The 17,069-nt window shown below is 40.7% G+C and overlaps 1 protein-coding gene across 2 annotated transcripts in view; it reads right to left on the reverse strand.

Moving 5' to 3' along the window:
- DNAH3 (dynein axonemal heavy chain 3) overlaps window positions 1-17,069 on the reverse strand; it is a 248,787-nt gene that overhangs the window by 225,534 nt on the left and 6,184 nt on the right. For both annotated transcript variants that reach the window (XM_061401328.1, XM_061401327.1), the window contains exons 3-9: window positions 16,538-16,760; window positions 11,841-11,913; window positions 11,406-11,571; window positions 8,883-9,072; window positions 7,882-8,077; window positions 1,950-2,075; window positions 377-572 (exon numbers count right to left, since the gene is read on the reverse strand). In XM_061401328.1, the coding sequence (XP_061257312.1) occupies window positions 377-572; window positions 1,950-2,075; window positions 7,882-8,077; window positions 8,883-9,072; window positions 11,406-11,571; window positions 11,841-11,913; window positions 16,538-16,760 (1,170 nt within the window). The remainder of the gene's footprint in view (window positions 1-376; window positions 573-1,949; window positions 2,076-7,881; window positions 8,078-8,882; window positions 9,073-11,405; window positions 11,572-11,840; window positions 11,914-16,537; window positions 16,761-17,069) is intronic.

Genomic DNA, 17,069 nt, shown 5'->3' on the forward strand with positions numbered 1-17,069 from the left:
ATGCACAACACTTCCTAAATAGCAAGCCAAAAGACTGATAACAAACCCTTTTTAATTCCCCCCTTTTTTTTTTAAACAGAGAGGATGAAAAAGTGACCACTCCTCTACAGTAGGAGGTAGACATTCCATTTTATTCACTCTTTCTTTAAAGTAATTTCTCTAGTTCTGTAGATTTTTACTATACAGAAGTAGGTAATTATCTTGGGAAAACTTGCCATGTATTTAAATAAATCATTTTTATAAACTAATAATCACCACATATGTGTTCAAGTCAAGAATTTTACTTTTTGGCCTGGCTTACAGCTGAGGACCTTACATGATTAAATACTGAGTCTTGATTCCACTCCAAAGAGTCTACTGCTGATCCCCTACATACCTTGTGTATCATGAAGAAGGAAACGAGGTCCTTAAGAGAGTTAATGACCAACTCCCTGAGCTGGAGGGACATGAAAGATGCAACGGAAGCAAAATATTCTTCAATGTTACGAGAGGAGTCATAGTCACTCTTGGGAGCAAAATGGATCCACTGCTCCTTCCGGGAGACAAATAGCTGGGCACAGGTGGGGATCCATCTGTAAAGAAAGCAGGGCATCTGACTGAGAATCCCTTCCAAGTTCCAAGATGTCCTCTCAGCCACTCCCAACTCTCCACCACAAAGTAGATGGCTCCTTTCCCACGAAGCAGCTCCGCAAGTTGGTACTCTCATATCTCTGGCCACTTCACCTGCCATCACCCCTTTCTGGGGAAGAAAGTAACAAGATTTGGATTGAGAGACTGTTTTCCCATTTAGCAATACCCAAATGGACAATCCTGCTGAAAGATGAAGGTGTCTATAGTTTATTATATTCAGAGATTGGGGTAAAAGGGCATAAGGAACTGAAATGTTCTGTCCAATTTCTCTCCCTGGCAGATGTCTGTTTTCTGACTGAAACTTTACAGGGGAAAGGAAAGAGGAGAAAAGGAAGAAAACTTGGCAGGAGAAACTCCAGCGTGGTGGTGGCTGCTCAGAAGTTGAGAGCAGAAATAAGAAAACCAAAAGAAGAAATGGATGCCTCATTTTTCCTTTCATCCTATTCCCCCAATTTCTAATTCCCAACAGAAACTACTGGCATTTGCATCTTATCAAGTCCTTTTTCTGATGGCTAGAAAAGTATTACTCTAAGAATCAGGGAAGTACTGGTAATAGTCATAGTTGCAGAGGTAATAATTACATTTAAGAGCTACTATATGCCACCTATTACATAAATATTTTCTCTGCTAACAAAAATGGCTTAGTACATATCACCATCATTTCACATAAGGGAATTTCTCTAGCTCTGGACACAGTCCTGTACGCATTTGCAAAGGAAAAAAGAATTAAGTGACTAAAAACTCCCATCCCTGGAAATTTACAGGTGTCTATCTGGGCCACCTGAATACAAGTCATTCAAATGCATTATCCTTCCCTGGTGGCTCAGATGGTAAAGAATCTGCCTGCAATGCAGGAGACCCAGGTTCGATCCCTGGATTGGGAAGATCTCCCGGAGAAGGAAATGGCAACCCACTCCAGTATTCTTGCCTGGAAAATCACATGGACAGAGAAGCCTGGCGAGCTACAGTACACAGGGTCGCAAAAAGTTGGACACGACTGAGCGACTACCACTGTGTGTAACCCAGCAAGGCCTAAAGGATTTCAGAGGGAGGGAATGGAAGTGCTCAACAAGCAATAGTAATGATGAAGCTTCAAAAGGGCAAAGGAAGACTAAGAGTGAGGGTCAAAGAGCAGTGTATGTGAGGAGGCACAGAGGCTCTCAGGGATGGAAACGTGGAAGGATGAGGATAGAGGACGGTGTCAGAGAGAAGTCAGCAAAATCTGTGCACCCCCCAGGCTGGAGACCAGCTTTCACTTCAGAGAACTTTTGATTTTTATGACACTGTGACACAGCGCCATTCTGAGGCCAGATACTGACTTGTTGAGAAGAATTTGGCGTGCTTCCATGCAGTGTTTCTGAATGACATCCTGATATTCATGAGGCTGCAGAGGTAATTTTCCCGCCAGTAATTCTGCTGTTCGAACAAACCTGAGGTCTCTAAATCTGCCAAAAGAGAGGGAAAAACATCCTAAGCCAAGAAGACGTTTAAAAAAAAAACTTTGTACGATGGATTCAGAGGAAATATACTTTCATTTTTCAATGAGAGGAGATTTAAATAGTTTAAAACTAATTATATCTGAAAAATCTGAGAGTCAGAGGAGGGAGTAGATAGTCCACAAGAACTCTTGCGAGGAGTGGGGAAACTCAGGAGCTATTACTGAGCCTTCCTATGTATCCTTCTCTGGGTAACCCGTGGGGAGTGGGATTTTGACACTGACTTGGCATTTGGCTGACTGGGAACTAGAATATGACAAGTCAAAGGTCTTTCCAATACAGGGTAAGACAGGTGAAGACACAAGAGGACAAGGCAAGCAAAGCATCACCTTCATGATCAAGTGGGTTCTACGCAGTCCTCAATGTGGCCCCTTGGTGAGCTACTCAAGACAAACTGGAGGACCACTTTGATCTGGATCCCAAAACCCTATAGACTGCAAGCCTCTGACAGCTTGTAGGCTCACCAAGATACCCACAGCATTCCTGGGAGATTGCCTTACACAGTGCAGGAACTCAGTAAATATTTGTTAAATGAACACTTGGATCTCTTCCTGTCCTCTCTGATGATCTTTTCTCTCCTATTTCTCTCAGGTTAATGGAGGTGCTGCCCTTTACAACACTCCCCAAGGCCTTTTTTTTTTTTTTTTTTTTTAGCTCACAGGGCCAGCATTTCTCTTCCTGACACACCTATTCATTCATTTATTAATCATTCTTTGAAACCATCAGTGCCTACAACTTCTCCAACCAGATCTCTGCTCACTTTCTTAGCTTGCTCCAGTTCTCACTTCTCATTTTCATCATCCACTGTAATGACCCACTAGGCACTTTCCCTCCTACTCCTAAAATCCTACAGCATACATTTCTATTCTTTTTTGATGGAGGTGATGAACTTAGTCTTCATCTTGTCTGGCCAGTCACAAAGCACTGCTGGGGAGGACAGAATTTGAGGACCTCACTCTCCATATACATTTGATATCCAACCTTAGCATGGCCCTGGTCACCATCTGATAATTATGTCACTCATCTTTAGTTCGATTGTAATAAACTTCCCACATTGGCCAGAAAAATCTATTCTTTGTTCGGATAAAGACCCTCATTCTGGCCCCTAAACCCTTCCCTTCACTGATCATTAGGTGACCTCTTAACATGTTTAAAGCTAAATATTACAGGTCACATAAGAACATTTCTCCATAGCATTTCCTTAACAAATCTTTCTCATTGCTAATTTTTTGGTTCAGCTGACAAAAACCTAAATGATTTTGGTTCACTCTCGTACAGTCAATTGATACAGCCAAAATGGAAGACAGTGTGGAGAGTCCTTAAAAAAACAAGGAATAAAACCAACATACACCCCAGAAATACCACTTCTAGATATATACTCTGAAGAAACCAAAACTGAAAAAGACCGTGTATTCCAAGAGGATGTACACATGAATTTAACTTGATCATATAAAGAAAATGACAAATTATTAAATGTATAGCTTTTACTATAAGAAGGAAATTTGACTTGCTTTTTTTCTAATCTAGTCCTTCTTCTTTATATTTATTTATTTTTAATTGATTGCTTTACAATATTGGTTTGATTTCTGTCATATGTCAACATGAATTAACCATAGGTGTACCTATGTCCCCTCCCTCTTGAATCTCCCTCCCACCTCCTGTACTTTCCTACCCCTCTGGGTTATTACAGAGCCCACTGTAAGCTCTATTCACTGCAGCTCTATTTACAATAGCTAGGACACGGAGGCAACCTAGATGTCCATTGACAGACGAATGGATAAAGAAGCTGTGGTACATACATACAATGGAATACTACTCAGCCATAAAAAGGAATGCATTTGAGTCCGTTCTAATGAGGTGGATGAACCTAGAGCCTATTATACAGAGTGAAGCAAGTCAGAAATAGAAAAACAAATATTGCCTATTAACATATATATATATGGAATCTAGAAAGATGGTGCTGATGAACCTATTTGCAGAACAGAAAAAGAGTTGGACATGACTGAGAGACTGAACTGAACTGAACTGAATGGAGGTGCAGACATAGAAAAGAGACTTATGGACAAGGGTCGGGGAAGAGGAAGGAGAGGGTGAGATGAATGGAGAGAGTAGCATGGAAGCATATACACTGCTGCTGCTGCTGCGGAGTCACTTCAGTCATGTCCAACTCTGTGTGACCCTATGGACTGCAGCCTGCCAGGTTCCTCTGTCCATCCAAGGGGATTCTCCAGGCAGTTGTACTGGAGCAGGTTGCCAAGCCCTCCTCCAGGGGATCTTCCAGACTCAGGGATTGAATCCAGGTTTCCTCCTCTGCAGGTGGATTCTTTACTGTCTGAGTCACCAGAGAAGCCCAAACATATACGCTAACATACGTAAATAGACAGCCAATGGCAATTTGCTGTATGACTCAGGGAACTCAAACTAGGGCTCTGTAATAACCTAGAGGGGTGGAAAATGGAAAGAGGTAGAAGAGAGATTGAAGAGGGAGGGAACATATGTACAGCTATGGTTAATTCATGTTGATGATGTATCAAACCAATATTGTAAAGCCATCAATTAAAAATAAATAAATATAAAGAAGAAATAATAGATTAGGGAAAAAGCAAGTGATAAGAATTCTTCTTATAGTAAAAGCTAATAATAATTTGTCATTTTCTTTATGTGATCAAATTAAATTCATGGGTACATTCTCTTGGCACTGAACCTCTGGCAATTTCATCAGCCTTGTGGCTGACTTTCTTGTTAATTTCTGCTGCTGCTGCTGCTGCTGCTGCTAAGTCGCTTCAGTCGTGTCCGACTCTGGGCGACCCCAGAGATGGCAGCCCACCAGGCTCCCCTGTCCCTGGGATTCTCCAGGCAAGAACACTGGAGTGGGTTGCCATTTCCTTCTCCAATGCATGAAAGTGAAAAGTGAAAGTGAAGTCGCTCAGTCGTGTCCGACTCTTAGCGACCCCATGGACTGTAGCCTACCAGGCTCCTCCATCCATGGGATTTTCCAGGCCAGAGGACTGGAGCGGGGTGCCATTGCCTTCTCTGTGTTAATTTCTAGGTTAATTTATTTTTTGAGGCCATAAACATGCTTCTACTTAAAGCAGAACTTATTAAACAACTACTGTATGCCAAGCACTGTTCTAAGTACTTCACCCAACAATTCCATTTTGCATATGAAGAAATAAGGGTCCAGAGAGATTAACTTCCCCAAATCACACAGTTCATCAGGGACAGAGAAAGAATGAGAACCTAGGCTGGTTAGTTTCAGAGCCTACTCTATCTATACATTATTACTTTTCTATAAATTATTATTACATACTTCTGCCTCATTAGAAAACTACTTTTTTCTCATGTCCTGACTAGCACCTTTAATGCCTTAGAAAACTGAATTCAAAGAAAGGAATGTGCTTATTTCTTATGATTGATGGGCTCTATCCAAGGTTGACTCTACCTACAATTACTTTTTAAAATACAGGTAAAACTAAGAAAGTGAAAAACAATTAAGTTATCCAAGTAATAAGGCTCCCCAAAGACGAAACACAATCAAAGCTATAGATCCTCCTCAAACAAAATATTTGAGCTACTGATTAAGTTTAACCAATCACAATTACACAAACATGTCTGCCTCCAATTTTTCTAATAAAAAACCCACATGGTAGTAGCACATCATTTCATTAACCTGACCTTTTGGTGAACCCTGGTGGCCTCATTCTCCCACCAGGATTCACACTCATTCTTGAGGGGCTCATAAAAAAAAATCAATCCCAGTGCAATTGATTAATAGATTTAAAAAATGTGGTATAACAATAAAATGGAATATTATTCAGCCATAAAAAGAAATGAAGTACTGATAATGCTTCAATATGGATGAATCTTGAAAACATGAATCTTTCTAACTTAATGCAGCCAGACATGAAAGGCCACATATTGTATGATTCCATTTATGTAAAATATTGAGAATAGGTAAATCCATGGAGACAGGAAGCAGATTAATATTCTGCCAGGGGCTGAGTGGAAGGGAGAAGTGGGGTAACTACTAACGACTACAAGAGTTTCTTTAGGGGATAATGAAAACATTCCCAATAAATTCAGGAAAGTTGTACAAATGTGTGAGTATACTCAAAATTGCTGTATTGTACACTTCAAGAGGGTGAATTTTAATTTTAACATCTTAATTTAGAAAAATGAGAGAGAAAAAGTGACTCCTGCCTCCTCTGAACTTCTACAATATCTGGCCAATTTAGTCACTGATAAATATAAGTGAGACTATTGTATGCCAACTCTGCACTGGCCCTGAGTTAAATAAAAGAAGTAGCTTAAAAAACTAAAAATAGATTGTTATATGATCCACCAATCCTACTCCTGGGCATATATTCATACAAAAAATATAATTTGAAAAGATATATGCACCAGGTCTTCCCTGGTGGCTCAAATAGTAAAGAATCTGCCTGTAGTGTGGAAGACCTGGGTTAGATTCCTGGGTCTGGAAGATCCCCTGGAGAAGGGCATGGCAGCCCACTCCAGTATTCTTGCCTGGAGAATCCCCACGGACAGAGGAATCTAGTGGGCTATAGTCCATGGGGTCACACAGAGTCGGACACGACTGAAGAACTAAGAAGCAGCAGCAAGAGCCCCTTTGTTCATAGCAGCACTATTTATAACCGCTGAGACATGGAGACAACCTAAATGTCCATTGAGAGATAAATGGTAAAGAAGATGTCAGGCATATACAAAATGAAATACAACTCAGCCAGAAAAAAGAATGAAATAATGCCTTAACACCATGGATGGACCTAGAGATTATCATACTAAATGATGTAAGTCAGAAAGAGAAAGACGAATACCACCTAATACCACTTGTATGTGGATTCTAAAATACGACACAAGTGAACTTATCTATAAAACAGCAACAGACTCACAGACCTAGACGACAGATTTGTGATTGCCAAGGCGGAGGGAGCATAGGAGAGGAACGGAATGGGAGTCTGGGTTAGTGGAAACTAACCAGTATATACAGAATAGTATATACAAAAGATAAACAACAAACTAGTATATATAGAATAGATAAACAACAAGGTCCTTCTATATAGCACAGGGAACTATATTCAATATCCTGTAATGAACCATAATGGAAAAGAAGAACATGAAAAAGAATGTATGTATATAATCACTTTGCTGTATAGCAAAAATTACCATAACATTGTAAATTAACTATACTTCAACTAAACAAATTTAAAAAAAAGAATTGGGAAAGGAAAAGAAACAACAAGACTCAAGCCCCCATCCCATACATTTCATAGGCTAGAGAGTCAAACTAGTAAAGATACAATTATAATTCAGTATTATAGACCTCATAATGGAGGTCTAATTAACACCTACTGGATACTTGTATCAGGCATTGTTCTAAGTACTCTAAATTATTTATCCCTCCTAACAGTGCTATGAAGTAGGAAGTCTTATCCCAAATTTCGAGGTAAGGATGTTACTTATGAAGCAGCAGAGTTAGAGGTGGACCCAAGCAAGCTGGCCCCATGTGAGTGCTCTTAACCAGCATGTTCCAGGACCTACACACAGGCACTGGGTACTGTGGAGGCACAGAGGAGGGCCACCTAGCTCTGCACAGTTATCCTTACCATATGCAACTTGGGTCTAGGCTTTCCGTCATTTTACTTCAAGGGCAAGGCTACTCCCACATAAGATGATCTCTTACGTGTGGAAGCTTATAATAAGGAAAGGGAAAAAGGGGACAGGAGGCAGTTCTCACTCCGAAAACCACAGCTGCTTCAGGCTGAGCATCATGGGGTTCACTGTGTGCAGGTGCTCCTCGTTCCACTTCTTGGCATTCCTGTAGACACTGTGCCAGGGCACAGGGGCCCGGATCACTCTCTGAGGAAACGCTCGGGGGGTGCTCTGAATGAAGAGTCTTTTCCTCTCCATGGGGTCCATGAGGATGTAATCAACTATAACCAAGAGGGCAAACACTTGTCATTAATCAGGGGCCTTGAGCACTTTGTGCTCTCAGTTTTAACACTTAGAAGGTCAACAAGCTTCTGTCCATTTACACCTGGAAATGTTCCCTCATTTACAAGGAGTCAGACGTGACTGAGAGACTTTCACTTTCACTTTTCACGTTACTCACCATCATCAAACATTGCCCAATGACCCACTGTGTGCACAAGACATGCAGCTAAACATGAAAGGGAGTGAGGACTGATGATATATCAGTGAATGTCTAATAAGGGAGCCGAGACCCATGAGAAAGACAAGGCCAGTGAAAAGGCCATAGAGAAACACTGGCACAGGAGAAGTTCCAAAATGGTATGAGTTGAAAGTACAAGCGAGAAGTGCTATGAATGCAGAAGATGGAGTGATCACTGAGGGGTGCAGAGATCAAAATACTTGAGGGAAGAGGTCTTGAGCTACATTTTAAATGTCTATGGGCCCCTGCTACTTATGTTCTTGCCCAGGGGGAGTAGCACCTACATCACCTGGGAGTTAGTTGGAGGTGAAGAATCATGGGCCCCTCCCAAACTCTACTGAATCAGAATCTGCACTTTAATAAGATCCTTAGGTTGCGCAGATGCACACTGAAGTGTGATAAGTACTAGTATGGACATGAGTGATGGTGGCAGTGTGGGGGAGCAACTGAATGAAAAGTTCTACAATGTTTTTGGCATTTTTCTGAGAAAACAGGGAGAACTGACAGTGAAAGGAAAGAAGGTGCCCTCCACATAGGAACCCTGCCCCATTTATGCACAGCCTTACCAATGCTTTTCATGAGGCTGCTGTAATAGTCAGTTTCCTTCTCCTCCACAAGGGCAGCCATCAGGGGTTCCAGGAAGGGACTTGTCAGCAGTGTGTTTGAAATCAGCTTTGAAATCCGAACCATCACTTTGTCCTCCTCAGGGGCAATCATGTCTTTTCGGATTCCACTGGTCAAATAGTAGTAGTATCTCTTCCATAAACAAACCACCAGCAACAAAATGATCATAATCAATTGGCTACCTGTGCCCACTTGCCCACACCCATCAGCTGCCAAAGTACCCTGTTCACACAGCACTGATCTCCATCCTTCACTCACTTCTTGGTCCATGACATCACACTCACTGTAATAAACTGTTAGGTGAGTATTCCCCATGGCTCTGGAGGAGTCAACCAAAGCCAGGGAGATCTCAGTGCTGTATAAGGAAGGACTTCTCAAATGCCATGCAAACAGGAGCAGTGGAAAGACGACTAAGCCCCGGGGATGGAGATGACATATCTGGTGAGCTTTAAGAAAAGGAATGACAAGCTCCTCAAATGGACTCAATTTACCCTCCTTCATAACAATGACACTATACAAAGAAAGTACTTGATCCTATGGCTTTCGGGAAAACCCCCAAGTCTGAGTGAGACTTATAATTATTCTAATTCAACCATGGGACTTTTGAGTTTAAAAAAGCAACACAAACACACGAATTGAACAAACAGGCCCAATGTGACCTGGTGACATTAGGAAGTTTGGTTTATTTAGGGCTTGCCTCTAAGCTGCTAGATGGCTGAATGGCTCTAGAAATGAATAATTTCAGATAAAAGAGAAGCACAAAGTATAGGAAAGGGTTTGAAATGGGCTTTGACCTTTTGTGCCAATTGTCTGTGGTCAGAAAAGGCTGAACTTGCATCTCTCCAACCTTAATAAAGGACAAACTTCCAAAGTTCTCTCATTATAAGAACTGCCTGGGGCGAGGAGAGAGGCTCCTCTTAAAATGCAGATTCACAGGCCCTCCCTCCTAGGGCATTTAGGATATGTTAACAAGAACCCCAGGCAATTTCTTATTTTCAGGCAAGTTTGAGAAACGTTGTTGTTGTTCTGTGCTCTTAAGAGCACAGAATGTTAGTATCAGCCAGACTGGTCTGAATTCTAGTTTTGCCTCTTACTGACTGTATAACTTGGAGCAAGTTGATTAAACAGTCCCCACCCCAATTTCTACAATTGGACAACAGGAATAATCATAGTCCCCAGGTCCTGAATGGGGTCAAGCATCTAGAGTATGGTTTTTACCATACTAGAGTTTAGTATGGAATTTTGCTAATAGCACATTCTCAGTCTCTATTAGTTTTTATTGTTAATCATTTTACACTATAAATGCAAAAGCTCTTTGCTCTAAAGCTTTGCAGTTCTTTCAAGTTAGGGGTTAGAGGCTCAAAAGTCTAACTGGGACCAAGCTGGTAATGTTAATAACTGAAAGTTGGCTGGACATAATAAAATAATAAGGAATTGTGGAGACTGACAAACCAGAGAAGGTATTTCTCATTTAAAGGAGGTAGCTATTGTTCAGTTTCAAATATATTAATTTTTTCAAGAGAGGTTAGAAATCTAAGCTTATGTGAGATTTCTTTCATTTCCCAAACACATCTGTAGGCCATATTTAACTTATGGTCGGGCTGCTGGATAAAATACAGGATGCACTGGAATATACTAAAAATTATTCATCGTTTATCTGAAATTCAAACTGGGGGCCATGTTTTTTGTTTTGTTTTTCAAAATCTGGCAACCCCAGCCTATGTTCTATGCAGCCATTTTGCAACCTATGTTCTAAGAGGATCTGAAGGCATCGGTTTCTAAGACTTACTAAAGCAGAAGACTTGCGCATGCACGCCTTCATTCAGTAGTCTGCATGGGGTCTGGACTTCAGTATCTTTATTTATTTATTTAAAAAAATAATTTAATTGGAGGCTAATTACTTTCCAATATTGTGGTGGTTTTTGCCATACATTGACATGAACCAGCCACAGGTATACCTGTGTCCCCTCATCCTGAAACCCCCTCCCCTAAGCCCTCCTCACCCCATCCCTCTGGGTTGTCCCAGAGCACCAGCTTCAGGAGTGCCCTGCTTCATGCATTGAACTTGCACTGGTCATCTATTTTACATATGGTAATATACATGCTTCAGTGCTATTCTCTCATATCGTCCCACCTTTGCCTTCTCCCACATAGTCCAAAAGTCTCTTCTATACATCTGTGTTTTTTTTTTGCTGTTTTTGCCTATAGGGTCATGATTATCATCTATCTAAATTCCATATATATGTGTTAATATACTATATTGGTGTTTCCCTTTCTAACTTACTTCACCTTGAATAGCCATAGCAATGTTGAGAAAGAAGAAGGGAAATCAACCTGCCTATCTTTGGACTTCAGTATTTTTAAAACATTCCTCAGGTGACTACTGCTTTTCTCCAGTTTAGAATCACTGAGATGTCAAGAGTAATACCTAGCACATTGAGAGAAAGGAGGAAATAAGAATGTACCTCCAAGTCTGATTCAGATGGTTTGGTTTCTTTACTTTCTATTTCCCTCTCCTGCTGTAACATCACATCAATCTGTTCTTCTGGACTCATTGGTCTGCTTCCTGGGAAAGTCAAAGATGTCACAACCTCCTTCTTCATAGGTAAGGAGGTTGAGGTTGACTTCATCCTGAAAAGTAGACACAGCTTAGTGCCTGGTTCCATGAACACTTCGTACTTCATAAGTTTGTAAGCACTGGTTTTGCTTAGTTAGCTAATTTATTTTTATTTAGAGCCTTAATAAATTGGATTAAGAGTATTGGTGGGAAAAAACATAAGTATCTAGGTATCCAGGAATGCTTTAAAGTCAAGAAGCAGAGTGTGGCTTTCATGAGACCATAACCTTCTTCAGTTCATTCTAGTGTCCTGCAATCCCTTGTGCCCATAGAAACACCTTACCCAGTGAGATCCTCTTTGTCTTTGGGGGAGAACTTCATTTTCTTCTTGTTAGGCTCTGATGAGCTTTTATTTGCTAGAACAGTGGAGAAGAAAGGTATCAGTGATGCGCAGTGACCTTGGACCACGTTCTGCCCACGGGGATGCAAGTCTTAGGGCAGTCCAGGAGAACACTAAGAGGGGTGGACTTGGTGTGGTGGGATGAAGCAGGTGATGCAGACCTTGGACCACTAATTACCTGTGTGACCCTGAAAAAGCGACCATCACTCCAAGCCTCAGCTTCCTCAACTGTGAAATGGGCATGAGCATACCTTCTGTTCTCTCATACACTGTACAAATATCAATAAATCCTCAATTCACCCCCTAATCCTATGTGCTCTATTTTCTAAACATTAGGTGTATTATTGCTAAATATTTTTCTTTAAATAGATTCAGACTTTTAAACTTAAGCTATTTATTTTAAAGGAAATATTATATGAGTATACAAATAGAAAAACCAGTATCATTTTCAATAAATATATTTATTGCAAAAAGAAAAAATGATGTAATTTGCAACAAATAAAGGCATTGCAATAAATATCATTTATGATAAATAAATTTAATAAATACAATATAAAACTCTACTACCAGGACTTCCCTGGTGGCCTAGTGGTTGAGAATCTGACTTCCAATGTAAGGAATTCGGGTTCGATCCTTGCTTGGGGAACTAAGATCCCACATGCTGTGGGACAACTAAGCCCATGTGCTGTAACTACTGATCCTGCACACTCTAGGGCCTACATGCCACAACTAGAGAGAAGCCCACACCCAGCAACAAAGAGCCTGTGCACAACGATAAAAGATCCCTGATGCCACAGCTAAGACCTGACACAGCCAAAAATGAATAAATAAATATTTAGAAAATAAAATGTATATACATATATATATATATATATATATATATATATATATATAAAGCATACATATATATATATATATGTCACTCCACTACTAAACCTTAACTGGATACTTGCTTAAGAGTCTAGTCTAAGAAATTAACATGTCATTTTAGACATGTTGAATACATACTAATAAGAAATTGATATTTTGAAAGAATCAGAGGATTGAAGACTCTTAATCAAGATATAGTCTGAGTTCATACTTTGATTTCCTCAATCTACTCCAAATATCAATCCTAAAGGAAATCAACCCTGAATATAAACTGGAAGGACTGATGCTGAAGTTAAGCTCCAATACTCTGGCCACCTGATGTGAAGAACTCACTGGAAAATACCCTGATGCTGGGAAAGATTGAAGGCAAAAGGAGAAGGGTCAGCAGAGGATGCAATAGTTAAAAGGCATCATTGACTCAACAGACATGATTTTGAGTAAACTCTAGGAGACAGTGAAGGGAAGCCTGGTATGCTACAGTTCAGGGTCGCAAAGAGAAGAACATGACTTAGCAACTGAACAGCAACAACTGCAAATATAACAATAACAGAAAAAATTCTTTAAAATTAAAAATACAATGCATTGTTCAAAAAGAAGCTCTTCGGTGTGAACTTAAACACAGTGTGAAGTAAAAATCTTAAACTTGGCTTCTGGCACCAAAAGCAGGCAGAAATAATTAGGTGATTGATACCTGGGGGAATAATGAAATCCAAAACACACCATGATTGTGGGGACTGAAGCTAGGTTCACAGTATAAAGCCACGGCTGCCCTACCCATGACGACAGGCTGAAAAACCAGCAACACTGTGATGCAGATAAAGCACCTGCATTCTCAGTTCACACAGTGGCCACAGATAGCAAAGAAAGGCTGGTAGAAACTAGGCCAAGCCTAACATAACCTCACGGACCAGATCTACAACATCCCTAAAACAGCACCTTAGGATGGAAGTTCTAAGCCATCAGTAATAAGATCTGGTACTAATTTGGGGTCCTAAGATGTCAGATGAAGGCATAAGGAAGAAAGGCAAGATTTTAAAAGGTATGTCAAAAGAGTATACTGTTTGAGTACATTTATATGTGTGAACAACCAAAACTAACTTACGGTGACAGAAATCAGAAAGGGGGCAGGATGGTACTAGCGAACAGAAGGAACTGATGGGAAAGGAGCACAAGAGAACTTCCTCTAGTAATGGAAATGCCCTACATCTTATTTGGGTGGTGCCTATATACAAATATGGTATAAACAATTGACAAAACTCACTGAACTGAACACTAAGATCTGTGCATTTTATTGTGTGTGAATTAAACAACAAATGGGAAATTCATGTAGCAAGAAGGGGAAAAGCTCTCAACATAAGCCTGCAAACTAAAATCCCATAACACATGAGAAAAACCAATTTAAGAAAGATAGCAAATAAACTCAACAACTGAGGCAAATATTTACAAAATGGAAATAATATAGCAACACTAATATTGCTCCAAAAAAATGTTTAAGATCCTCCAAGTGATACTGAAAATGTTATGTCCATGAGAATAAAAGAAGAAACTGGCCAGGATGGTGGCACTCATAAGTAAAACCAATTAAGGAATCTGAAAATGAAAGACAGTGTTATTAAAATAAAAAAAAACATTTGTTATACTGGATAAACTCAAGACTGAACAGAGTTGAAGAGCAAATTAGTGAGTTGGAAGATACAGTTGACAAATTCACCCAGACACAGCACAGAAAGAATAAAGAAAAACATGAAAATGAGTTTGAGACAGCAAGCAGATTGCATATCTCCAACATATCTCTAACAAAAACTACCAATGGATATCCTTAAGCAGACATATGTGTACCCAGTGGGACTAGACAAATTAATACACAAAAAGTACTATGGTACTCTTGGCCACCAAGATGGCCACCAAGGATCCCCACTTTCTGGAATCATGCCCTTGTATAGTCCTCTTGAGTGTGGGCAGGACTTAGCAACTTGATTCTAACACAGAGAAAATGGCAAAAACCATAGGATGTCACATTCAAAATTAGGCTCCCCAAAGATGGTGGTTTCTATCTTACTGGTTCTCTATCTACTTCCTCCAAGGGAAATTAGGAGTCATGTTGTGAGTTGAATGGGCCTGTGGATAGGCCCATTCACTAAGAAACCGATGTCTATGGCCAACAGGAAGTAGGGGAGGTGAGTAAGCTTGGAAGAGGATCCTTCCTTGGTTGCCTTTAGATGACTGTGCCCTTGGATACCTTGATTGCACACTTGTGAGAGACTCTGAGCCAGTTAAGCCATGCCCAGATTCTTGACAGAAACTGTAAGATAACAAATGGAACTTATTTTAAACTATTGAGTTTGGTAATAATTTGTTAGGCAGCAATCAACAAGCTGGATTTAGAAAAGTCAGAGGAACCAGAGATCAAATTGCCAACATCCGTTTAATCATCGAAAAAGCAAGAGAGTTCCAGAAAAACATCTACTTCTGCTTTACTGACTATGCCAAAGCCTTTGACTGTATGCATCACAACAAACTGTGGAAAATTCTTAAAGAGATGGGAATACCAGACCACCTGACCTGCCTCCTGAGAAACCTGTATGTAGGTCAAGAAGCAACAGTTAGAACTGGACATGGAAAAACACACTGGTTCCAAATCGGGAAAGGAGTACATCAAGGTTGTATATTGTCACCCTGCTTATTTAACTTATATGCAGAGTACATCATGCAAAATGTTGGACTGGATGAAGCACAAGCTGGAATCAAGATTGCCAGGAAAGATATCAATAACTTCAGTTATGCAGATGACACCACCCTTATGGCAGAAAGTGAAGAAGAACTAAAGAGCCTCTTGATGAAAGTAAAAGAGGAGAATAAAAAAGTTGGCTTAAAACCCAACATTCAGAAGACTAACATCATGGCATCCAGTCTCAACACTTCATGGTAAATAGATGGGGAAACAATGGAAACAGTGACAGATTTTATTTTGTTGGGCTCCAAAATCACTGCAGATGGTGATTGCAGCCATGAAATTAAAAGACACTTGGCTCCTTGGAAGAAAAGCTATGAGCAACCTGGACAGCATTATTAAAAAGCAGAGACATTAATTTGCCAACAAAGGTCTGTCTAGTCAAAGCTATGGCTTTCCCAGTAGTCATTTATGGATGTGAGAGTTGGACTATAAAGAAAGCTGAGCGCTGAAGAGTTGATGCTTTTGAACTGTGGTTCTGGAGAAGACTCTTGAGAGTCTTGGACTGCAAGGAGATCAAGCCAGTCAATCCTAAAGGAGATCAGTCCTGAATATTCATTGGAAGGACTGATGCTGAAGAGGAAACTCCAATACTTTGGCCACCTGATGCAAAGAACTGACTCAACTGAAAAGCCCCTGATACTGGGAAAGATTGAAGGCAGGAGAAGAAGGGGACAACAGAGGATGAGACGGTTGGAGGTTAGATGGCATCATCGACTCAATGCACATGAGTTTGAGCAAGCTCCGGGAGTTGGTGATGGACAGGGAGGCCTGGTATTCTGCTGTCCATGGGGTTGCAAAGAGTCAGACATGACTGAGCAACTGAACTGAACTGAACTGAGCAGTCAACAAGCAGCTTGGTGTATGTTAAACATAATGCTAGCCTTTACAATCATTCCCATTTCATAGATGAGGAAACTGAGGTGTCATGAGGTTACCCAAAGTTATCTATAGTAAAGGTGGAGCCAGGACTAGAACCCAGGATTAGAAATCTCCCAAAGCCCCATTCTAAGTGGGTATGACACCCTGCAGGAAATACCTGATGGCAGCCCCTGAACAATCTTTTCCCTGGGGACATTGATGGTGACGGGCTGGTAGACTTTCATCAGGTCCTTCAGCTTCAGGTCCCGAGCTGTCAAGGAGTAGTTGTTGGCAATGGAATCACTGGGTCCACTGTGGTGGTGCTGCTCTTTGAAGGGTGCAGCCAGGGTCCATGATGTGCGTTGCATCAAGGGGGGATAAAAGCTGTGCGACATGACTGTCTACAAGGGGAGAAATGCAGAATGAGTCATGTGAGGGACATCATGCAGGGAGCCTGGGCTCCTCTAAGCCAGACTCCACTCACATTGAGACTCATGCCATCCCACATGCCTAACATTCTGCACACTGAGTGCAAATACTTTCGAACGGACACCAATTTTACCTCTCTGACCACTGTGAGCATGCTTTCTGATGGCAAGGATAACAGCTTATTTTCAACATGCAGTAAATTTGTGATCAGGTTATTTACATTTATTGTCTTTATTGTTATGTACATGGCTATTAGGTAGAAATAATTGTTCTCATTTTAT

The sequence above is a fragment of the Bos javanicus genome, chromosome 25 (assembly GCF_032452875.1).
Source record: "Bos javanicus breed banteng chromosome 25, ARS-OSU_banteng_1.0, whole genome shotgun sequence".
In the NCBI taxonomy this organism is placed as follows: Eukaryota; Metazoa; Chordata; class Mammalia; order Artiodactyla; family Bovidae; genus Bos; species Bos javanicus.